The following is a 21,462-nucleotide window of genomic DNA, read 5'->3' on the forward strand; positions in this document are numbered from 1 at the left end:
TTCGCTTTTTACGACGACTCTGAGTGAAAGAAAATTTTCCAATTTGCGCTCGTCCATAAATTTTCGCAAACGGCAGTAAAGTAGAGCAGGCCGAGACTGTAAACAATAAGTGGGCATGCAACGGCACCGACGATAACTAAAAGAGAAGCACGGCGACGAAATGGACGCTCCGTTAGAAGGAGGTTGGGGCCGCGTCCTTTGGTTTTACGATCGTTTCGCGATGTTGATGGCCCAGTTGCCCGTTTCGTGATTCCTACGAGATGAACACACCTCCTGTCTGGTGCCACGGGAATCGTAAAATCGAGAAAACCTTAGAATGGAGCGATACGTGTACCGGGTGTTACCAAAACGGGGGACCATTATTGTTCGAGCGACAGATTAATATATAAAACGAACAGAAGTTTCTTCATCTTGGCACAGTACCTTTTTATACCTGCTTGATTAAATTTCTGATGAATCGTGTGAAATTTATGCCCGTACTTTTTGCAACACCCTGTACTGCTTTCTCTGACCGGCGCTAAAAAGAGAAACCTGGGAAATGCATACGAGGTCACCGGTGTAAAAACGTGGTTAACATGAAAAGCAAATATTTATCGATCCCACTTTAATATTAATATTGACTTTTTTAGGGAGTGCTAAAGGAAGTCGAAGAACAAGTATATTCTCGAGTGTAATTATACGTGAATATTCGACGGACTTTCGTTTTCAGTTGTACCTAGTTTGAAATTTCAACCGATTAATATTTGAGTTTCCAGTAATTTCGCGATCATTCTCGATTTTCGAACCGTTCTCTCTTATCTACGTTATTTGTAGCCACGGTGCGACATTAATTCGCGAACTGATAACACTCGCGCCGCCTGTCCCAATTATTTATCCCCGTTCAAACAGAGTTCCGTTTTTATCGTCGTCTCTGTGTCGTGACTGAGGCTCCGTGGGTTATCATCAGCCACTGGGACTGTTATTCTTAACAAATAATCCATGACACAGCCCCCCTCCCTGGTTCACAGTTCCTTTCACGATAATTACGAAGAAATGCAAGTCATATATCGTCCCGCGGTGCACTTTCACCGAAACCCTAGCTTGTCTGTTGGGTCCCTTCAAAGAGAAGTCACAAATCATACGGATCTAGACGAGTAACAGGTTTTATTTAAATTCTGAATGGAATTGGTCAGCCCCATTCAGGAGCACGTTGTACAAACGTGTCGATTAAAAAGACCCCACGTCTTTCAAGACAAAGCCTTTCTGTTATCTCTATACAACCATAATCAGTGAAACCATTCGAAGTTAGTCCATCCCGAAGAATCAGCTGAAAGTTCCTGTCGACTTTTCCTTTCAGTTCCATAACAGACGCGCGTCCAAGGTCTTGGAGTAGGGAAAATATACCTTCGGGCAAGATCGACCGATCTAACGCAAAATGATCCGCACAGGGGCACAACAACGTGTTATGTGCCGTCTGGTTTCATTTCACATCTGCGGGACTCACGGTCTAGCAAGTTTCGCTTCGGTCGCTGACCCTTCTTTCTCCCTCGATCCCTCACGCTGCCTCTGACTCTCTCTATTTCTTTGATCCTGCTTCCGTTCTGTCCTTCTTGGAGCGCATTCGTCTTGTCCCCGACGCCAGTTCTTGCGACCACATTCGATCTAATCCACGTTTCGCGATTTTTCGTCTCTTCTAGTCCCCTGGACACATTGGACATCCTCGTTCGATCAAAAGAGAGACGAAGAAATAAGAGGACGAAAAGTTAATTATATCCTCGAGCTAAAGTACCTCGACATTTATCGAACATTTCACAACGCCTGAATTTCTCGTATCTCGAGTGTCGCGCGCAATAAACTCTGTTTATTGGCGCGCATATTAAATCCCCGTACACGTTAGCTACGTTCGTTTCCGAGTAGAATGACAGGCGTGCCTGTTAACATTTCTGGTTTCAATGTAATACCCTCCAGTTTGATCCACCGGTGGAGTGTGTCTACTAACGATTCTTGGTAATTAATATGTCTAGAAATTTCAACGAAACTGTCCGTAATAATCGGTCAACCATAAAAAGATAGTGGTGGAAAGTTTCGTACCACTTCGTAATGACAAGTTTAGATTCTTTTCCATCTCTTAGTTCCTTGGACAAATGGGAAAAGAAGACACCCAGGTGTTGGAGGACAATTTAGCCAAGGTAGTACAGGTTTAACGGTGAAACGGATAAGACGGGAGCCCCTTGATTCCTTAAACGATGACGAAACACCGGGAATCTTCACCCTGCGTGCGGACGGTCACGATCAGGAATGTCCTTTTCGAGTTGTCATTCGCGTGCCTGCGATCCACATTCCGCAATCCTGCCAAGAATGCCAGTTGTAAACGATGCCGTAGGAAAACCGCTACGCGGCCCGACGTTAAAGACACTGAAAGAGAGAGGAGACGAAGTAGTCGCGGCTGTGGATGAAAATTGCCTTGTGGTTCACGGATTTCATGCTTGTCGCGAGATTCTCTGTTCATCCTTCAACGTTCGTCGATACCTTGTTTTCACTTGGCGTCCCGTTGATTTATGGTCGCCTCGCTGTACAAGGGCTTGAATAGAAATGCATTTGCATTCTGACATTGTGAAACGAAAGCGATATCGTGTTACCTGAATGGACACGGAGAGATGACTGGAGGAACGGAATATTGATCATTCTTTCGAGGGATTTACAAATCTGTCCGGTAATATTTAAAATTGTCTGTTTGCTACTCCAAAAGGATGCTTATGATTCGAACTGGCATAAATGCCACAAGAAGAGAAGGTTATTGTCAAAGTTCATAAACACGAAGACCCTGGAGGATTAGCTTCCAAAATTATCGGATCTAGTCTAACTAGTGGACGGTCACCGAGCAGTGAATTACCAGATAAACGGTAGTATCCATGGTCGTTCTTGCACTGTTAGAAGCTACATTGTGACGGTTAATGCTGGAGGAAATGACCGCTGGCAGGAGAGCAGACTCTCGGTGCCGGTATATCTGGTGAATGTTGGACGTGTAGGAGTCGCATTCCACGTTAAATGCATTAAGAATGCTATTCCCATTCTTCAGTGGGCACCGTAGAGCCCGTGCACCCATGGACCCTGCTGTTATTGCGAACCCAGGGTGGAATTAATTTCCGCGAACGTTTCCATTACCACGATGGAACTCGCAGTGCATTGCCTCCATTCGCGGTGTATCGCAAAAGGATACAGTGGATTCCGTTTATTTGGGTCACATCTAACGTTTTTTGATCCAATTAAACGGCTGTCCTATTTATACGAAGGATTACAGTACATTTGATTAGGTTTGGTTAATTGAGTTTGGCCAAAATAAACGGCTGCCTCGATTAACCGATGACCCAAATAAGCGGAATCCACTGTACTTTCGTTAAAGGAAAAGATCTCGATCTGTCCCGAATTTACATATCGTTCACCGCGTGTCGAGAAGCTCGAAAAACTACTGAATTCATCTGTAATCATAATTACGTTCTAGTAACATTCTTACGAGACCCAGTTGTCGTGGACTGCTTACATGTTTATTTATTGAAATCAGAAGCCACAGAGACTTCCTGCAAGCGGATCGAGGGGATCGGCGTGACGATAACGGTGCATGCAATTAAGGGAAATGAGTGAATGGATGATACGATAGGTATTACGGGAACGGTGGTATCTTTAAGGACATCGGCACGCTTTAAGTGGGATACCGGGAACAACCTGTTCAGCAAGAAAATGGTGCGTGAAGTCCTCGATGGGGGATTCTTCGCCGGGCTAATTGATCAACGCGTGTTTGCTTTTAGTTCATCGTGTATTGACTCAACGGTTTAGTATACCGATATTAATCTCGTTAATTAATCGACGAGGCTCGAGATAGCATCTCCCCCGAGTCTCTTTTCGATACAACGTACATACGGTCTAGTGAAAAATCAGTGTTTTTAACGAGACGAAACATAATAGAAAAGTGAATGAAATTCCAACAAAATCGATGGGAATGAACGTGAAAACTATAATTAATCAGTTTCCTTCGGACCCAAAACGGAACTGTAAAACACTTTTCAATGTCCCAGTTTCACAGGAGATTGTAAACTACAATAAATTCAAGGGCAGAGCTCGAAAAGTGTCTTAACATCATGTACTCGTCAAGAGGACCCATTGATCGTCATTCTCGTTAATTCTGCTCGAGGGCAAAAAGGGCACTCTTTTGGCTCTCGCATCGAGGGGCAGTACTCGAGTCGATGCACCGTGGCATGCAACAAAAAGCAATTGGCCGGGAGAACGAGTGTACCGGTTATTTAACGCCGTTGCCTTTATGCCACTTATTGGCCAGCCGTCGTCTCGTTGCACGAGTTTTAACTGTAACCCGTCTTCCAGTCGATGTAACAGTACCGTATTCTCGTCTTACTATGCAGCCCCGTGGGCTCATTCATTATTCATACGCTAAACCGATACTCCGGCTTATAACGTGAGCGTATGCAGTGTCCGACTGGCTGAAAATTCGAAGGTTGATCCCCTGTCCGGGTTAACGGATCATTCGATGGTACACACAGATACGCACACATTCATACGAAAGTTCGATGTAATCGTCCGCCCATAAAGATAATCGTTCGCGCTTCACTCGACGAATGACTTTTTAAACGACTCCTTTTGCTGCCACCTTCGATTGACTTCTCCGGGTTTACCGACCCGACATTTCACTCGATGGTGGATCTGACGTTACTTCTTCATCTCGACACGGTGATTTAATAATGTGGTTATTATTTATCACATGGTAGTTTGCATCCCTTTTGTTCGAATCGTGTATAATCTAGGGGTGGGAGAAGCTCTCCTATTGGGAACGATTTTTGGGTAGACCTGATCTCAGGTAGAAACTAGAAGTTCTGAAGTGTCTTACTGATGTTTGGCCCAGGAACCCCTCAGCCTCAAGTACGGACTTAAACGGTTCTAGAGGCAGCTGTTTGAAGTTGATAAAGGGAGCGAATATAAGTCTTGATAGCTAGGGTGGTATTATATCTAGGGATAAGGGTACTTTCGTATTGAGTTTGGATTTCTTTTTTGTCTGGTTTGGTGTTTGGAACCGAATCTCTAATCTCTCCGAACTTCATTTTCACATTCAAGGTAAATAGTATCGAAAGTATTAGATCCAGCGTGATTTTCCGGGGCATCATTTTCTGTTTAATCTTTTTGTGATCCCTCATTTTTCTCTTGTTGACATGCCTGTTGACATGACATACTGTCTGCACTGTAATCGGAATACACTAATGAGGAGGCGAGATAGTCTAACGCAATACACCTGTTTCCCTATTACCAATGACAACAGTATCTTAATACATTACGCTCTTGGAGTGCTGTATAATCAGGTGTGGCTAATGGCCTTACAGTGCATCCACTATGTGACATCACTATCTTAATACCCTATACTTCTCTACTACATTATCATGAGTACAACTTGATGGCCTGGCGGACTATGTTAATGTCTCCAGTTTGAATGACAGTATTATTCTAACATGTTACACCTTTTGGTGTACTACTAGTACGATTATTATTGTCTGTTTTACGACTGTTGTTTTAAGATAGTACTCTGGACACCAGCCTTCAACCACTGGATCCCGTTCTCTTGTGTTATAATAGGTATAATCACGAGCAAGTACAACAAATCTGGTTTCTCATACCCAATAGTTACGTTATCGTACATTCAAGGCCGTTTTGCACGTTTTTATTTTTTCACATCACACAATCGGCCACTGTATGCCCATTTTATTAGAGCGAGATACTCATCCGTCGTGATCTCGCACACTGGTAGTGTATTAAAACCCACAGTTTACGCAACGACACCAATGGCCAGCACACATTCCAATCTTTTACTTATTCCCTCACGCGCGTGCACACACGTGCACGGGTGGAATGCGAATATCATTGTACCAGAAGCCTACCAATCCCTTCCCATAAATTCTGCAAGTGCATTATGCGGTTGCATTCACCTGATCCGAGTGTAGGGTGATTCTGCATTTAACGGATATGTGGATTTTAATGAAACGACTAGGAGGAAAAGATGATCGGTGGAATATTTCATGAATTTTTCATCATTTCTCCAAATATCATTTTTAATTGCGAATATTCTCGTTTTCTGTACAGGTTCGACTGGAGAGTATAGGAGCAGAGGATATTGTTGACGGGAACCCAAGGTTGATATTAGGTCTGATTTGGACAATTATTCTGAGGTTCCAAATTCAGGAAATTGAAATTGACGTGGATGAGGAAAATGACAGCAGTGAAAAGAAATCTGCTAAAGATGCTCTTTTGCTCTGGTGTCAGAGGAAGACCAATGGGTATCCTGGAGTCAGCATTCAGGATTTTACTGGTAAATACACTTATTCGTGGGAATACTGTGTCGTTAGAAACTGATAGACTGAATATTAGAATATATGTCACGTGTACAATACGTAAACGTTGTGTGTTGTAGGATCTTGGAGAAGCGGTTTGGGATTCAATGCCCTTATACATGCTCACAGACCAGACCTGGTCAATTGGTCGGAGTTACAACAAAATAAACATATTGACAATCTTAACTATGCTTTTGATGTTGCTAATTCGGAACTCGGAATTCCACGACTATTGGATGCAGAGGATGTGGATACAGCAAGGCCTGATGAGAAATCCATCATCACCTATGTCGCCTCTTATTACCATACATTTGCCAGGATGAAAAATGAAATCAAAAGTGGTAAAAGAATTGCAAATGTACGTAAATTTCATACTAATTTTAATGGTTATACATTTTTAGTTATTCTTTTCATTTCTTTATGTTCATTACGAAAGTAAAGTTATTCGAATTAAAAGTCGACTTTAAGTTGTACGTGTGTAAATGTCTGTAGATTGTGGGACAAATGATGGACGCTGATAAAATGAAGGTCCACTATGAAAAGTTGACCACTGATCTGTTGGAATGGATTAAGATGAAAATCGAAGTCTTGGAGAACCGAAACTTCCCCAACTCTCTGGAGGGTATTCAACGAGAACTTTTGACTTTCAAACAATACAGAACAGTAGAGAAGCCACCAAAGTATAAAGAAAGATCAGAAATAGAAGCATTATATTTTCATATAAATACCCAATTAAAGTCCTTAAACCAGCCTGCATTTACACCTCAAGAGGGTCAATTGGTACACGATATTGAAAGGAATTGGGTAGAGTTGGAACGAGCAGAGCACCGTCGAGAAGTAGCTCTCAGAACTGAACTGTTGCGGCAAGAAAGGCTGGAACAATTAAACTACAAATTCGAAAGGAAAAGTGTCCTACGAGAAGGTTATTTGAAGGAAATGATTCAAGTGTTAACAGACCCAAGGTATGGCAGTAACTTGGCTCAAGTGGATGCCACAGTGAAGAAACACGAAGCGATTAGTGCAGATATATTGGCAAGAGAAGAACGTTTTCATGATTTGACAAATATGTCCGAGGAGTTAGTTAGAGAGAATTATCATGGTCTCGAAAGAGTTCGCGTTAGGGAACAGGAAGTTCTACAGAGGTGGAAGGAACTTCTAGCTCTTCTGGACCATCACAAGTCTAATCTAGTTGCCTTAAGTTCTCTGATGAGTTTAATGAGAGAAATCGACACGACATTGGCTTCTATTCAGGAACTTCAATTGTACTTCCAAAGCACTGACGTTGGTCCTCATCTATTGGGCGTTGAGGATCTATTACAAAAGCACAGCCTGCAAGAGTTGCAAGTAACCGCTTTAGGCGAAACCCAGAGGAGACTGGGTAGACAAGCAGCCCAACACTTGGCACAGCCACAAAGCAAAGAAGCGCCTCTGTTGCAACAGAAACTGGAAATGTTGAACCGTGCCTATGACGAGTTGGTGGAGTACAGTAAGGAACGTAAAGCTCGTTTAGAAGATGCGCGAAACTTCTTCCACTTCCTCCAAGATCATGAGGATGAGGAGTCCTGGCTGATTGAGAAGCAGAGAATTTGTAAAGCTGGGATCTCGGCGAAGGATCTCCGTGCTGTGATCTCCTTACAGCAGAAACACAAAGCTTTGCAAGATGAAATGAAAGTGCGGAGGCCGAAGTCTGAACAACTTTGTGACGCTGGAAGAAAACTGATTGCTGACAGTCATCCGTCGTCTTTAGAGATTCAAAACCGTATCGACTCGTTGCAAGAACACTGGAAGGTCCTCGAAGAGTTGGCAGCTCTTAGGAAGAAACAACTGGATGACGCAGCAGAAGCTTTCCAATTCTATGCCGATGCAAATGAAGCTGATTCTTGGATGAACGAGAAGATGGCCCTTGTGGCTTCCGAGGATTATGGTGTAGACGAACCCAGTGCTCAGGCACTTTTACAGAGACACAAGGATTTGGAGGGAGAGTTAAATGCTTATAAAGGTGATGTACAATCACTAAATATGCAGGCTGAGAAATTGATTAAGTCTGGAATTTCAACTCTTGAGCTGTCGGCCGATCCAGAGCCCGTTGCCGAACTAGAGCAGGAAGAATGGAGTAAGTTGATTCCATTTATTTATATCTTCTAACAACATACATTACAACACAAGCGAAATAACGTTTGATAACATATTTTTCAGGTAAGGAAATAAGACTAGTACCTCAAGATGAGTGGGTGGACGAAGTTGTTGAAAAAATGGAACCTAAAACAGTCCTTGAAGACAGATTGGTGCCCCAAGTGAAGAGTTTGTATCCATTCAGTGGCCAGGGTATGCATATGGTAAAAGGTGAGGTAATGTTCTTATTGAGTAAGACAAATCCAGACTGGTGGAGTGTCAGAAAAGTCGATGGTGCTGATGGATTTGTGCCAGCGAATTATGTTCGTGAAATTGAACCGAAAGTGATACAAGTTCAAGTGAGAAGGCCGGAGAAAGTCCGGGTAACACAGAGGGTGAAAAAGACAAAAATGGTAAAACAAATGGTCCCTGTTAGAAGGGTGAAGTCTATAAAGTCCACGGTGAAACCAATTAAACGAAAAACCGCCAGTGATGGCGACAGCGTGGAGAAACGACAGAAAAAGATCAATGACACTTACAATGAACTGCAGGAATTGGCAGTGAAACGCCACGCATTGTTGGAAGACGCCATACGACTTTATGGCTTCTATCGCGAATGCGACGATTTCGAGAAATGGATCAAAGATAAAGAAAAAATGTTGAAAGCGGACGATGCACGAGATAATGTGGAAACTGCGAAAAGAAAGTACGAAAAGTTCCTCACCGATTTGTCGGCCTCTGGAAAACGCGTTGAAGCTATCGATGCAGCTGTTGACGAGTTCGTTAGACAAGGCCATAGTCAATTGGATAAAGTGAAGGCCAGACAGAGGCATATCCATCAGCTTTGGGATCATTTGAACTGGCTGAAGGCACAGAAAGAAAAAAGTTTGGAAGGAGCTTCTAGTGTGGAGCTGTTCAACAGAACTTGCGATGAAGCTCACGATTGGATGCTGGAGAAAATTACCCAATTAGACACTGCAGAACTAGGTCCTGATTTAAAAACAGTACAAGCTTTGCAGAGAAGGCACCAACAACTTGAGAGGGAATTAGCACCAGTCGAAGAAAAAGTATGGCCCCCTGTTTTGCAATGTATTCTATAAGTTTTATTATCAAGATAGACTAGTAATTAAACACTAACTTTCTGATTCTAGGTAAGGAAAGTAAACTTGTTAGCCAATAGTGTAAAGAGCTCTTATCCACATGAGTTAAATAATGTGAATGCCAGACAAAATGAAATTAAAGAACTGTGGAATCAAGTTCAGACAAAAGCTAAGGAACGTAGGTCTAGATTGGAGGATGCAGTTGGTCAGCAGATTTTCATGAACAGTTCAAAGAATTTAATCAATTGGGCTGCTGACGTACAAGAAACAATGAAGGTTGAAGAGCCTGTCAGAGATGTAGCTACTGCCGAGCAACTTAGAAAGCAGCACATGGAACTTGGAGAAGAAATAAAAACACGAGAAGACGAGTAAGAATGATAATGTTTTCTAATCATACGTGTCCTTGTACTTCTACCTTTTTGTATTCTTCAGTTCCATTTATTTTCCTCTAGATTCAGGGAAGTTGAAGAACTCGGCAATCAATTACTGCATCGAAATCCAGCCTTGGTAGATGTTGGTGAACGTTTGGATAAATTGCACGGATTATATCAAGCCGTATCATCCGATTGGATGACGAAAGAAGATCGGCTTCAGCAGTGTTTAGAACTGCAACAGTTCAACCGCGAAGCTGATCAAATTGAAGCCACCACCAGTTCCCATGAAGCATTCCTAGATTTCACTGAGTTAGGAGAATCTCTCGATGACGTGGAAGCTTTGCTGAAACAGCATGAGAAGTTTGAGAATACCCTTCATGCGCAGGACGACAGGTTGAAGGCATTTAGTGACACTGCCGATAAATTGATTGCTCAGAATCATTACGATAAAGATTAGTAAGTTCTTTAATACTGACTGATATAACGTAGAAATGTTAAAAAAGTAGTTATGTAATCAACCACTGTTTGCAGCATTAATGACAGACGGAATCAAGTTCTGGCTAGACGAATGGCAGTAAAAGACGCTGCACAACGTCGTCGAGCTGCTTTGAAAGCGTCAGAGCATTATCAACAATTTTCAGCGGAAGTGGACGATTTGCGAGACTGGTTAGGCGACAAAATGAAAACCGCGTCTGACGAAAGTTATCGTGATCTAAACAATCTAGAACGAAAACTTCAGAAACATGAAGCTTTCGAGCGAGAGTTAAGAGCTAATGAGGGACAGCTGAGAGCAGTGAATAAAGCTGGAAAAGCTTTAATATCCGAAGAAAATTATAGATCAGATGATGTAGGTGAAACATTGAAGGAGTTAAATGATCAATGGGAGAGATTGGTAGCCTTGTCCTTAGAGAAGGGTCGCAGGCTCAGACAAGCTGCTTCTCAACATGGCTATAACCGAACAATGGAAGATGCTAGATTAAAACTAGAAGAAATAGAAAATTGTTTGCAAAGCAAGCAAGTTGGCGTGGATCTTCGAAGTTGTAAAGAATTACTGAAGAAGCACCAAACACTTGAAAGTGACATGTGCCAATGGGAACAAAAAGTGGATGATCTTGTCGCTATGGGTGAAGAAATGGCCCATGAAGGACACTTTGATGCTGCTAACATCCTGAAAACTAGTCAAGCGACTCAACGAAAGTATGTAATATTTTGTACAGTTCATCAGTAGCATTAAATTAGCGTTAGCAATCAACTGTCTAATTTAATTTTGTTCTATAGATTCCGTAGTTTGAAAGAACCAGCTAAGAGAAGACGAGATGCATTGGAAGAAAGTTTACGGTTTCATAAGTTTGGCTTTGAATTGGATGCTGAGTTGCAGTGGATAAAAGATCATCTTCCTCAGGCATGCTCAACCACACTTGGGCAGAATTTGCATCAAGCACAGACATTGCATAAAAAACACAAGAAACTTGAAGCCGAAATTGCCGGGCATCAACACATGATAGATAGAACTTTAGCTTCAGGGCAGACTTTGATTGATCAGGCTCACCCTGAGAAGAAGAAGGTAAGAATTTTCAATATAATTGTATATACGGAATTTTCAGACAGAGAAAGAAATACATGTATCTTTTTTCTCATTACTGTTGTATACTTATACATAGTAGCTAAAATAAAAGTTTATCATTTTTGCACAGTTGGGACTGTTAGAAGAATATTTGGTGTGCAGAGGTAAGGTTAGCACAAATGCATGGTTGGTGTTGTTTTATTTAAAGCTGTAACATACTAGGAAACTTTTAATACGATTATTTTAATTTAATTCAAGTATCGAAGTACACCAAACAGTTTGGATATGATTAATAAAGAATAATTTCTTACACAGTATACAAGAAGATTATGAAAGTTCCTAACACATGCATGTGCTTGTCTTACATGATTTAGACAAACATATTTAATGTTTTTTATTACATTAATTGCAGAAATTTATTTATTTAATTCACACATGGCATTATAATGAGAATTAATAAAATTTTATTTAGTACAACTAATGTACGTCCTTTTTTAGTTGTACATTTTATTTGAAATGTTTCTCCGAAGTATTCTTCTTTAATATACCAGTCCTATTTTTGTATAGATACGAGAATTGTGCGATGAACTTGAAGATGCATGGCGAGACCTGCAAGAAAAAGCAGCAGAACGAAGCAAAGCTTTGGATTTATCCCTGAAAGCTCAAGAATTCTACTTCGAAGCAGGTGAAGTTGAAAGCTGGTTGAATGAGAAAAATGATGTTCTTAGTTCCACAGACTATGGCAGAGATCGTGATGCTGCTACAAAATTACTCACAAAGCACAAGGTATGATAGAAAAACGGCTTGTGGAAAATAGTCCACTATATCGTTGTATAGTTCAGTAAAATTGGGACTGAAAATATTTTATTCAAAGTTATTCTTATTTTAGGCTGTCGAATTAGAACTAGACACTTACAATGGGATTGTAACAGAAATGGGGCATACAGCTTCTACCATGATCAATGCAAAACATCCTGACAGTAAAGCAATAGCAAACAAGCAACAAGCAATAGCTCAACAGATGAGGGCATTACAGAGGCTAGCTACAGTAAGACAGCAACGTTTGATGGAGAGCATGTATCGTCACGAATACTTTTTGGAAAGTCGAGAATTAGAACAATGGATCAAAGAGCAGGAACAGGCAGCGGCGTCTGAAGACTATGGTCAAGATTATGAACACTTGCTAATATTGCAAGCTAAGTTCAACGACTTCAAGCATAGAATAGAAGCTGGTTCAGAGAGATTTAACCAATGTGAAGAGTTGGCTAGAAAACTTATTGCCAATGAGAGTCCATATATTAACGATATTGAAAAGAGACAAGAACAATTAGGGTAAGATTTAATATTACGGTATACACCTACTATAGTTCTAGATTTCACTCAAGTGCATGATCAGTTTCTTGAACTTAGCTGTGGTAAATTGGCACTTTGTGTCAATAGTGTATTATTAATACGATTTTATGCATTGGATGATGGTTACTGGGTGGGTAATAAGAGTGTATGTATTGCAAGTTATAAGATATAATTTTATGGTGATAGAATTTTACACAACGATAATGTATTTCGGTGTTGGGTTACTAACTGTATTTTTGTATATATATTTAATACAGACCAAATGATGATGACCCTGTAAGACAAGTGCAGAAGCAACATGCTGCCATGCAGTAAGTATATATGCATAATGCTTGTGTAACTATGGGTTGTATATTGTAAATGCGGTGAAGTGGTTTTTTTTTTTAAATTTATTTATAAATCTAGTGTATTAAGAGCGGCATCGTTTACGTTTTCATTAGAGAGTCTTGGCAACATCTTCTTGGTCTCATTCGGAATCGTGAACAAAGGTTGCAAGCAGCAGGGGAAATCCACAGATTCCATCGTGATGTCGCTGAAGCTCTGTCACGTATTCAGGAAAAGGAAGCTGCTCTACCAGAAGACCTGGGACGTGATTTGAATTCTGTCCTAGCATTGATTAGACGTCACGAGGGCTTTGAAAATGATCTAGTTGCTTTAGAGGCACAACTTCAAGTACTAGTTGAGGATGCATCGAGACTGCAAGCACATTATCCAGGAAACAATGCAGTTCACATAGATCAACAACAACAGATTGTTGTTGCCCATTGGGAAGAATTGAAGGAAAGGTCTGCTCATAGACGAGATCAGTTGCAAGCTAGTTGTGACCTGCAGCGCTTTTTAACTCAGGTTAGAGATTTAATGAACTGGGCAGCTGGGCTACGTGCCACAATGTCAACTGAAGATAAAGTAAGGGATGCAGCAAGTGCACAGATCTTAAAAGCCGAACATGAAGCTTTGAAAGGAGAGATAGAAGCAAGAGAGGATAGTTTCAGTTCTGTTCTTGATTTGGGAGAAGCCATGGTCCAGACTGGACATTATGCTGCTTTGGAGGTGGAGGAAAAGTGTAATCAATTACTCGATGAAAGACAAAAGTTACACGCCGCCTGGCAACAGAAGAAGGTTCACCTCGATCAGCTAATAGATCTACATTTCTTCTTGCGAGATGCTAAGCAACTGGACAATTTGTCCACCACTCAGGAAGCTGCTCTGAGTGGAGACAACTTTGGAGACTCTGTGGAAGAGGTGGATGCACAAGTGAAGAAGCATAGTGAATTCGAAAAGTTACTAGTGACCCAGGAAGAGAAACTAACAGCCCTGCAAGAGCACGGAGACAAATTACTGGCACAGAATCACTTTGACTCGCCTACAATTGGAAAAAGATTGAGCGAAGTGGTACAAAGGCGAACGAGAATACGAAATTTGTGTGACACTAGACGCAGGAGACTAGAAGCTGGTTTATTACATGCACAATTTGTCAGAGATGTAGCTGAGGCGGAGTCTTGGATCGGTGAGAAGCAAAAGAAATTGGACGCTGAGGCATCAAAGGGCGAGGTATCCAGTTTAGAAGACAAGATTAAAAAGTTGCAGAAGCATCAAGCGTTTCAAGCAGAGTTGGCTGCGAATCAAAGTCGCATCGAAGAGATTAAGGCCAAAGGAGAAACTTTACTCGCCCAGAAACATCCAGCGAGTGCTGAAATTCGACAACAGTTGGAACACCTGCATGCCTCGTGGAAAAAATTGTTACTGGAATCCGAAAATCGCGGTAGAGGTTTAGAGGAGGCACAGGATATCCTTGAATTCAATAACCAAGTAGAGAAAATTGAGGCTTGGATACGGGATAAGGAAATGATGGTCCAAGCTGGTGACACTGGTAAAGATTATGAGCATTGCTTGAGCCTTCAAAGGAAGTTAGATGATGTAGATAGTGATATGAGAGTAGATGATTCGAGAATAAAGACAATCAATGCTTTGGCGGATAAACTTATTAGACAAGGTAGGGACAATGAGTCGAAAGCAATTCAACAGCGTAGAGACAACTTCAACAATAAGTGGAAGGGTCTCCAGGGTGCATTGAGCGCCTACAGGGAAACATTAGCAGGGGCATTGGAAATCCACTTGTTTAACAGGGACATAGATGACACGAGCCAAAGAGTTATTGAGAAATCTGTTGCTATGAACACAACAGATGTGGGGAAAGATTTACCTGCTGTTGAGCACTTGCAAAGAAAACAAGAAGCAATGGAGAGAGATATGACTGCCATTGAAGGAAAGTTGAGGGAACATAAGACAGAAGCTAGAGGATTATCACAGAAATACCCGGACAAGGCACCACAGATTAATGGCATACTGTCAGAATTGCAGTCAAATTGGGATGATCTGCAACGACTCACACAACATCGTCGCGAAGTATTGAATCAAGCTTACACATTACACAAGTTCCAAGCTGATCTACACGAGTTGGAACTCTGGGTGGCAGACACCATAAAACGCATGGATGAATCTGATGCACCAACGACGATATCTGAAGCCAAATCTTTGCTGGAGCTCCATCAAGAGAGAAAAGCTGAAATCGATGGAAGGCAAGACACATTCAAAGCCTTGAAAGAGCATGGTCAGAAACTTCTTGTCATAAATGAGGATGTAAAGGCGAACCTGAAGCATCTGGAGGATCTTAGAGAGGGCTTGGTCAATGCTTGGGAGAGTCGAAGGCAGAAGTTAACACAAGCACATCAGTTACAATTATTTAAAGAACAGGTATGTGTCGAAATAATAATTTTTAGTTTAAATAGATTTACACTTATTAATGTATTGATTATGTTAATTATTTTAGGCTAATCAAGCTGATAGCTGGTTGGCAACAAAAGAGGCATTCCTTAACAATGATGATCTTGGTGAATCGTTATCTGGTGTCGAAGCACTATTAAGAAAGCACGAAGAATTCGAAAAGATGCTTGTTTCACAATTGGGTCGCATTGAAGAATTAGAGAAGTTTGCAAACGATATCTTGCTTGAAGAACATGCAGATGCAAGTATTATAAAGCAAAGACTGACATCTGTCTGTGCTAGAAGGGATAAGTTACAGAATAGCGCGAGAGCAAGAAGGAAGAAATTGATGGAGAGTCATCACTTACATCAATTCCTTCGAAACATATATGAAGTTGAAGGCTGGTTACATCAGAAACAACAGGTAGCCAGTGACGAGAACTACAGGGATTCATCAAACTTGCAAAGCAAAATTCAGAAGCATGCTGCTTTCGAAAGTGAACTAATGGCGAATAAAGGAAGAGTGGCAGCAGTAGTCGGTGAAGGTAATCTAATTCATTCTAAACGACCGGTTACACGCTTCTTTTTATAATGTAGAAATAAGAATTTAATTTTTAATCTTTTTCATTAGGTGAAGCGTTAATTGAAGAGAATCACTATGCTTCGGACAGCATACAAGAACGCCTAGATGAACTGGAAGCTGAGTGGCGTCATCTTCAAGAAACGAGTGAGCTAAAAAAGAACAGATTGAACGATGCTTATCAAGCTTTACTATTTGGACGTACTTTGGACGAATTTGAAACATGGATGGACGAAGTGGAGACACAGTTGCAATCAGAAGATCACGGAAAAGACCTCTCAAGCGTAGCCAACTTACTGAAGAGACATACCAATTTAGAGAACGATATCCTCGGTCACAATGATGCCTGTGAAACGATTAAAGAGACAGCAACTAATTTTCAGAGATCAAATCATTTTATGGGCGATGAGATACAAGAAAGAGCATTGGTTACGATAAATAGATACCACAGCTTGCAGGAACCAATGCAGATAAGAAGAGACAATTTGGAAGATGCTAAATTATTGCATCAGTTTGCGAGGGACGTTGAGGATGAATTACATTGGCAGTCAGAGAAAGAGCCTTTGGCTGCTAGTAATGACTTAGGTAGTTCATTGACAACTGTACAAAGATTGCAGAAGAAACATCATGCTTTGGAAGCAGAATTGATATCCAGAGAACCCGTGGTAGCTTCTTTGGTTAGTAGAGCCACAGTTATGATAAGAAGTGGACACTTTGCATCAGAAAAGATTGAAAAGCTATCGCAGGAATTACAAGAGAAGCTTTCACATCTAAGGGATTTAGCTAGCGTGCGCAAGTTGCGTTTATTAGATGCTGTCGAATCGCAAATGTTCTATGCTGAAGCTGCAGAAACTGAACAGTGGATCAAAGAAAAGTATCCTCAGTTAACTTCTACAGATTATGGGAAAGATGAAGATTCAGTTCAATCTTTGCTGAAGAAGTTGGAGGAGATTGAACGAGATTTGCTAGGTTTTGAGAACACTGTTAGCAATCTGCGAAAACTTTCACAGGGATTGATAGAGAGGCATCATTTTGATAGCAAAAACATTACCCAGAAGCAAACAGACATTGAACAGAAATTCAAAGAATTGCAGAAGCTCAAGGACTATAGATTACAACGGCTTAGAGAGAGTGAAAAGTTGTTCAAGTTTATTAGGCAAGCAGACGAAGTTATCGAATGGATTGGTGATCAAACAACTGTCGCTGCTTCAGAAGACTATGGCCGTGACGTCGAACATGTTGAGCTTCTGATCCAGATATTCGATAATTTCTTAGCTGGTTTGACAACCAGCGAAGGTCGTGTATCAGCAGTCTTAGATGAGGGCCAAAGACTGATAGCAGAGAACAATCCGGAGAAGAATAAAATACTGATGAAAATTGAAGAAACAAAACAACAATGGGAAGATCTAAAGGAACTAGCACATGCACGGCAGGACGCGCTAGCAGGTGCAAAACAAGTGCACATGTTTGACAGGACAGCAGATGAAACAATTTCTTGGATACAAGAAAAGGAAACTGCCCTCAGTTCTGACGGCTATGGGCACGATTTGGAGACCATACAAGCACTAGTTAGGAAACACCAAGGTTTTGAAACGGATTTGGGTGCTGTAAAAGAACAGGTCGAATTACTGATGGAAGAAGCGTCTAGGTTGATAGAACTGTTTCCGGATGCTCGGATACACATTGACGTGAAACACCAAGAAGCTGAAGCAACTTGGAACGAGCTACTAGAGAAGGCTGCCCAAAGACGAAGTAAATTGGCACAAGCAGAGCAGCTACAGGCCTACTTGGGCGAGCATAGAGACCTGATGTCCTGGATCAATGAGATGATCGCCAAAGTAACAGCCCCAGAATTGGCTCGAGATGTTCCAGGTGCAGAAACATTGATATCGCGACATAGTGAATATAACACAGAGATCGAGACACGAAACGAAGCTTTTGATAAGTTCTACAAGACTGGTCAGGAACTGATAGAGCAGGGTCATTTCTTGGCAAAGGAAATTGAGGAGAAGATATCTCTCTTGCGGCATAGACAACAGTTCCTTAAGGATACTTGGGAGCAAAGAATGCGTATATACGAACAGAACCTGAATACACAGTTGTTCAAACGAGAAGCTGAGACACTGGAGAACTGGATAATCAGCAGAGAGCCTATGTTGCACGATGGGAAGTTGGGCGAAAGTATTCCTCAAGTGGAGGAATTAATTAGAAAGCATGAAGATTTTGAGAAAACTATTGAAGCCCAAGAAGAAAGGTTTAGCGCTCTTAAGCGTATAACTATGTTGGAGGAGGCATTCCAGAAACAACAGCAGGCTGAAATGGCAGCCAGACAGGCCGAGAAAGAAAGAATAGAGCGGGCACGTCTTGAAGAACGGAAACGTAAAGAGGTACAGAGAATAACGGAAGAAAGAAAACGTGAGGAAGAACGAAGACGACTACTGGACAGTCCTCATCGGACTGTACACGATGAAGTTAACGGCACAACCGATGAGCATGAGTCTATTAATAAATTGTCACCACTAAAGGCTTCAATTTCACCTGAAAGTTTGGATTCAACTCCAATTCAAAAGCCACACGGCACACAGCATGTGTTTGGCGAAAAACTACGGAGAACAACTCCTGATATCAAGAGAGCAGAAAGTATGAAGGTTGATACGAAAAAACCGAAAAGAACACCCAGCTTTACCACGAGAAGGCGGACTCAAAGCTTCAGGAAGCTTCAGCGAATGGAGAGCATGGATGCTTTGCCTCCGGTAGAGATACAAGGTTTTCTGGAAAGAAAGCATGAGTTGCAGAGCGCTGGCAAAAAAGCGGCTGTTCGTTCGTGGAAGCAGTACTATACCGTATTATGTGGACAGCTACTGTGCTTCTTTAAGGACATGGAGGACTTCTCGTTAAGTAAAGCAGCTACTGCTCCTATCACGATTTTCAACGCCATATGCGAGAAAGCAGATGACTATACCAAGAAGAAGAATGTGTTCAGGTTAAAGTGTACAGATGGATCAGAATTCCTATTCCTTGCACCTAGTCAGCAAGAGATGGAAGATTGGGTCAACAAGATATCTTTCCACGCTAAATTACCCCCTAGCCTTCAACTTTTAAGCTACGATGAATCTCAGAAGGAGGGTCTAGAAAGATTGCAGAATGTGTCAGTGGAGCATGTTGATGACAATCTATCAACTGGTAGTAGTCATGCTTCCACTCCTGAATTGGAACGAAAAAATTCCGTGATTAGACGTGACATGCCCTACCAACATTCCTCTAGCAGCGTTCAGATTGAATTTCTGCAAATGCACCGGCAAAATCAGCAACGACGTGACCCGCAGAACAACACTGAATTCGTAGCCTCTCAAAGAATAGAACCGCAGCATCAAACGCAAACAGAGTTTTTGCAGATACATAGACAGCAGCAATTATTGGCGCAGCAGCAACAGATGATGCAACAGGAACAATTAACTAGTCAACGAGAACAATACCAACCGAATTTGGGAGATAAACCACCGATTCCACCACGGGGAGCGCCACCGCCTATTCCTACAAGGTCACCAAGTTCAGATGCTCTACCACAGTACAGACGTGATGGTATGATTCCTTATTTTTATGAAATAGTTAGATTATAGTACTCCAAGTACTCGAACAAATTGTGCATGATTCCGCAGAAGCAGAACATGTGCAAGGAAGACCTGGATTTTATCAGCAACGTAGTGCAACATTAAACCATAATGGGTCCGGTCAGTACTCGTCAAATTCAAACTGGCATAGACAAAGTAGTGTAGACCTCACATCACAACAACAAGGTACTAAAAAACACTTTTAGAAAATCAATTCTGAACACGTGCGTGTATGTGTAGACAATCCTCTTCCATTAGGCATATAAAAATTCATCATTATTTTATAGAATTAGCACCTCCCTTGCCATTGACCGCTCCTCCACCAACCAGAATGGCTCAGTGGAGTGCCCCTCATGATCCTGGTTAGTTGTTGTCAATTGTTTGTGAAGATGTCATATTCTTCTTGCTTGTTGTACCTAATCACCCAACATATTCGTTTTTATCTTCTGTTCTGTTACCCTGATTTGCATCCTTATTTGCTAAAACTGAAGGGGCTGCCTTATGTTGTTTATATTTCATATTAACACACTTTTTTCCCCTTTTTATTTTCATGTCATATAAGAGTTTACTGATTATTTATAACTTGCTTCTACTGCTTTGATGCAAATGAATAAACATAAAGAAGAAATGAGCATTGTTTTTTGTTACAGCTTATGGGAATGTTCCCGTAAATACCAGACAGGTAATTATATACTTTTTCAAAGCATAAAATGAAAGGAAATATATTATAGTAGAATTTTGTTGCTACATAATTAGTATGAAATTGTTAGTCTCTTTTACAAGAGGAAGTATCCTACAGAAGACTCCAATGTAATTGTAATTGTTCTTTGCCCATTATTAATCCTTCTTTCTGTTGGATGAAATATTTGTCTAAAGTCTCAAGAGTATTATATTGCACACTGCAACATACGATACTTCTATAATATTTACATTTATTTTTGTTGCATCTGTTATAGGGTATGCAACAGCAAAATAATTCTTTCACAGGACGACCAGTGTCCTTGCCACCATATGTGGCTCCACCGGCTGTGCCACAAAACACACAAAACATTACAGTCGTAGATGGAAGAAGGGCCAGTGAAAGTGGATCAGAGAGTGAGCACAGTATGAGTAGTAACCGCAAGGATAGGGATTACAAAAGAAGTTCTGTTTTGAGTAATCTATTTGGTAGACGTAAGAAGCCTTCTCAGTCGTAATATTTAATTACACATTTAATTTACATGGAACATGTGGAAGATATGAAAGTGGCAGATGATAAGTAGTTCCTTTAAATGCGTTAGGAAGGACGTGTGTATATGTTATCTTTGCTACATGCTACATTAACATCCCTTGTAAATTATTTTTATGTACTATACAAGTTTAACATTGAGTAGAGATTTATTATTCGCGTTATTCAATAACGTGATGTATGTTGAGTTGATCATGTAGGAGACGACCTACAGATAATGTGTAGATGAAGATAGCTGCAATGGAAAAGCGACACGTTGCAGTTCAACGTACTTTCTCAATTCTGTTTTATTGAACACACATATCTCTCTTATTGCAAGAAATCTTAGACATGGAGCACTGTTCTCATACATTGTGCACAGTTATTGAATTTTTTGAGAATATAGATACAGATTTACCTATAACACACCCAA

General features: G+C 41.1%; 1 protein-coding gene across 3 annotated transcripts in view; it reads left to right on the forward strand.

Annotated features, from left to right (window-relative positions):
• LOC107186309 (spectrin beta chain, non-erythrocytic 5) overlaps positions 1-21,462 on the forward strand; it is a 24,319-nt gene extending 2,857 nt beyond the window's left edge. Inside the window, exons 3-19 of one of the 3 annotated variants that reach the window (XM_015574146.1) lie at positions 6,118-6,343; positions 6,446-6,723; positions 6,858-8,478; positions 8,562-9,544; positions 9,629-9,945; positions 10,030-10,407; positions 10,483-11,148; positions 11,230-11,515; positions 12,083-12,301; positions 12,405-12,847; positions 13,309-15,622; positions 15,699-16,176; positions 16,263-19,793; positions 19,871-20,008; positions 20,110-20,184; positions 20,473-20,504; positions 20,779-21,462. In XM_015574146.1, coding sequence (XP_015429632.1) covers positions 6,118-6,343; positions 6,446-6,723; positions 6,858-8,478; positions 8,562-9,544; positions 9,629-9,945; positions 10,030-10,407; positions 10,483-11,148; positions 11,230-11,515; positions 12,083-12,301; positions 12,405-12,847; positions 13,309-15,622; positions 15,699-16,176; positions 16,263-19,793; positions 19,871-20,008; positions 20,110-20,184; positions 20,473-20,504; positions 20,779-21,018 — 12,225 coding nt within the window. In that variant the 3' untranslated portion in view covers positions 21,019-21,462. The remainder of the gene's footprint in view (positions 1-6,117; positions 6,344-6,445; positions 6,724-6,857; positions 8,479-8,561; positions 9,545-9,628; positions 9,946-10,029; positions 10,408-10,482; positions 11,149-11,229; positions 11,516-12,082; positions 12,302-12,404; positions 12,848-13,308; positions 15,623-15,698; positions 16,177-16,262; positions 19,794-19,870; positions 20,009-20,109; positions 20,185-20,472; positions 20,505-20,778) is intronic. The other 2 variants (XM_015574144.1, XM_015574145.1) reach the window with 2 other exon arrangements.

This window comes from Dufourea novaeangliae, unplaced genomic scaffold, assembly GCF_001272555.1.
Source record: "Dufourea novaeangliae isolate 0120121106 unplaced genomic scaffold, ASM127255v1 scaffold64, whole genome shotgun sequence".
Taxonomy (NCBI): Eukaryota; Metazoa; Arthropoda; class Insecta; order Hymenoptera; family Halictidae; genus Dufourea; species Dufourea novaeangliae.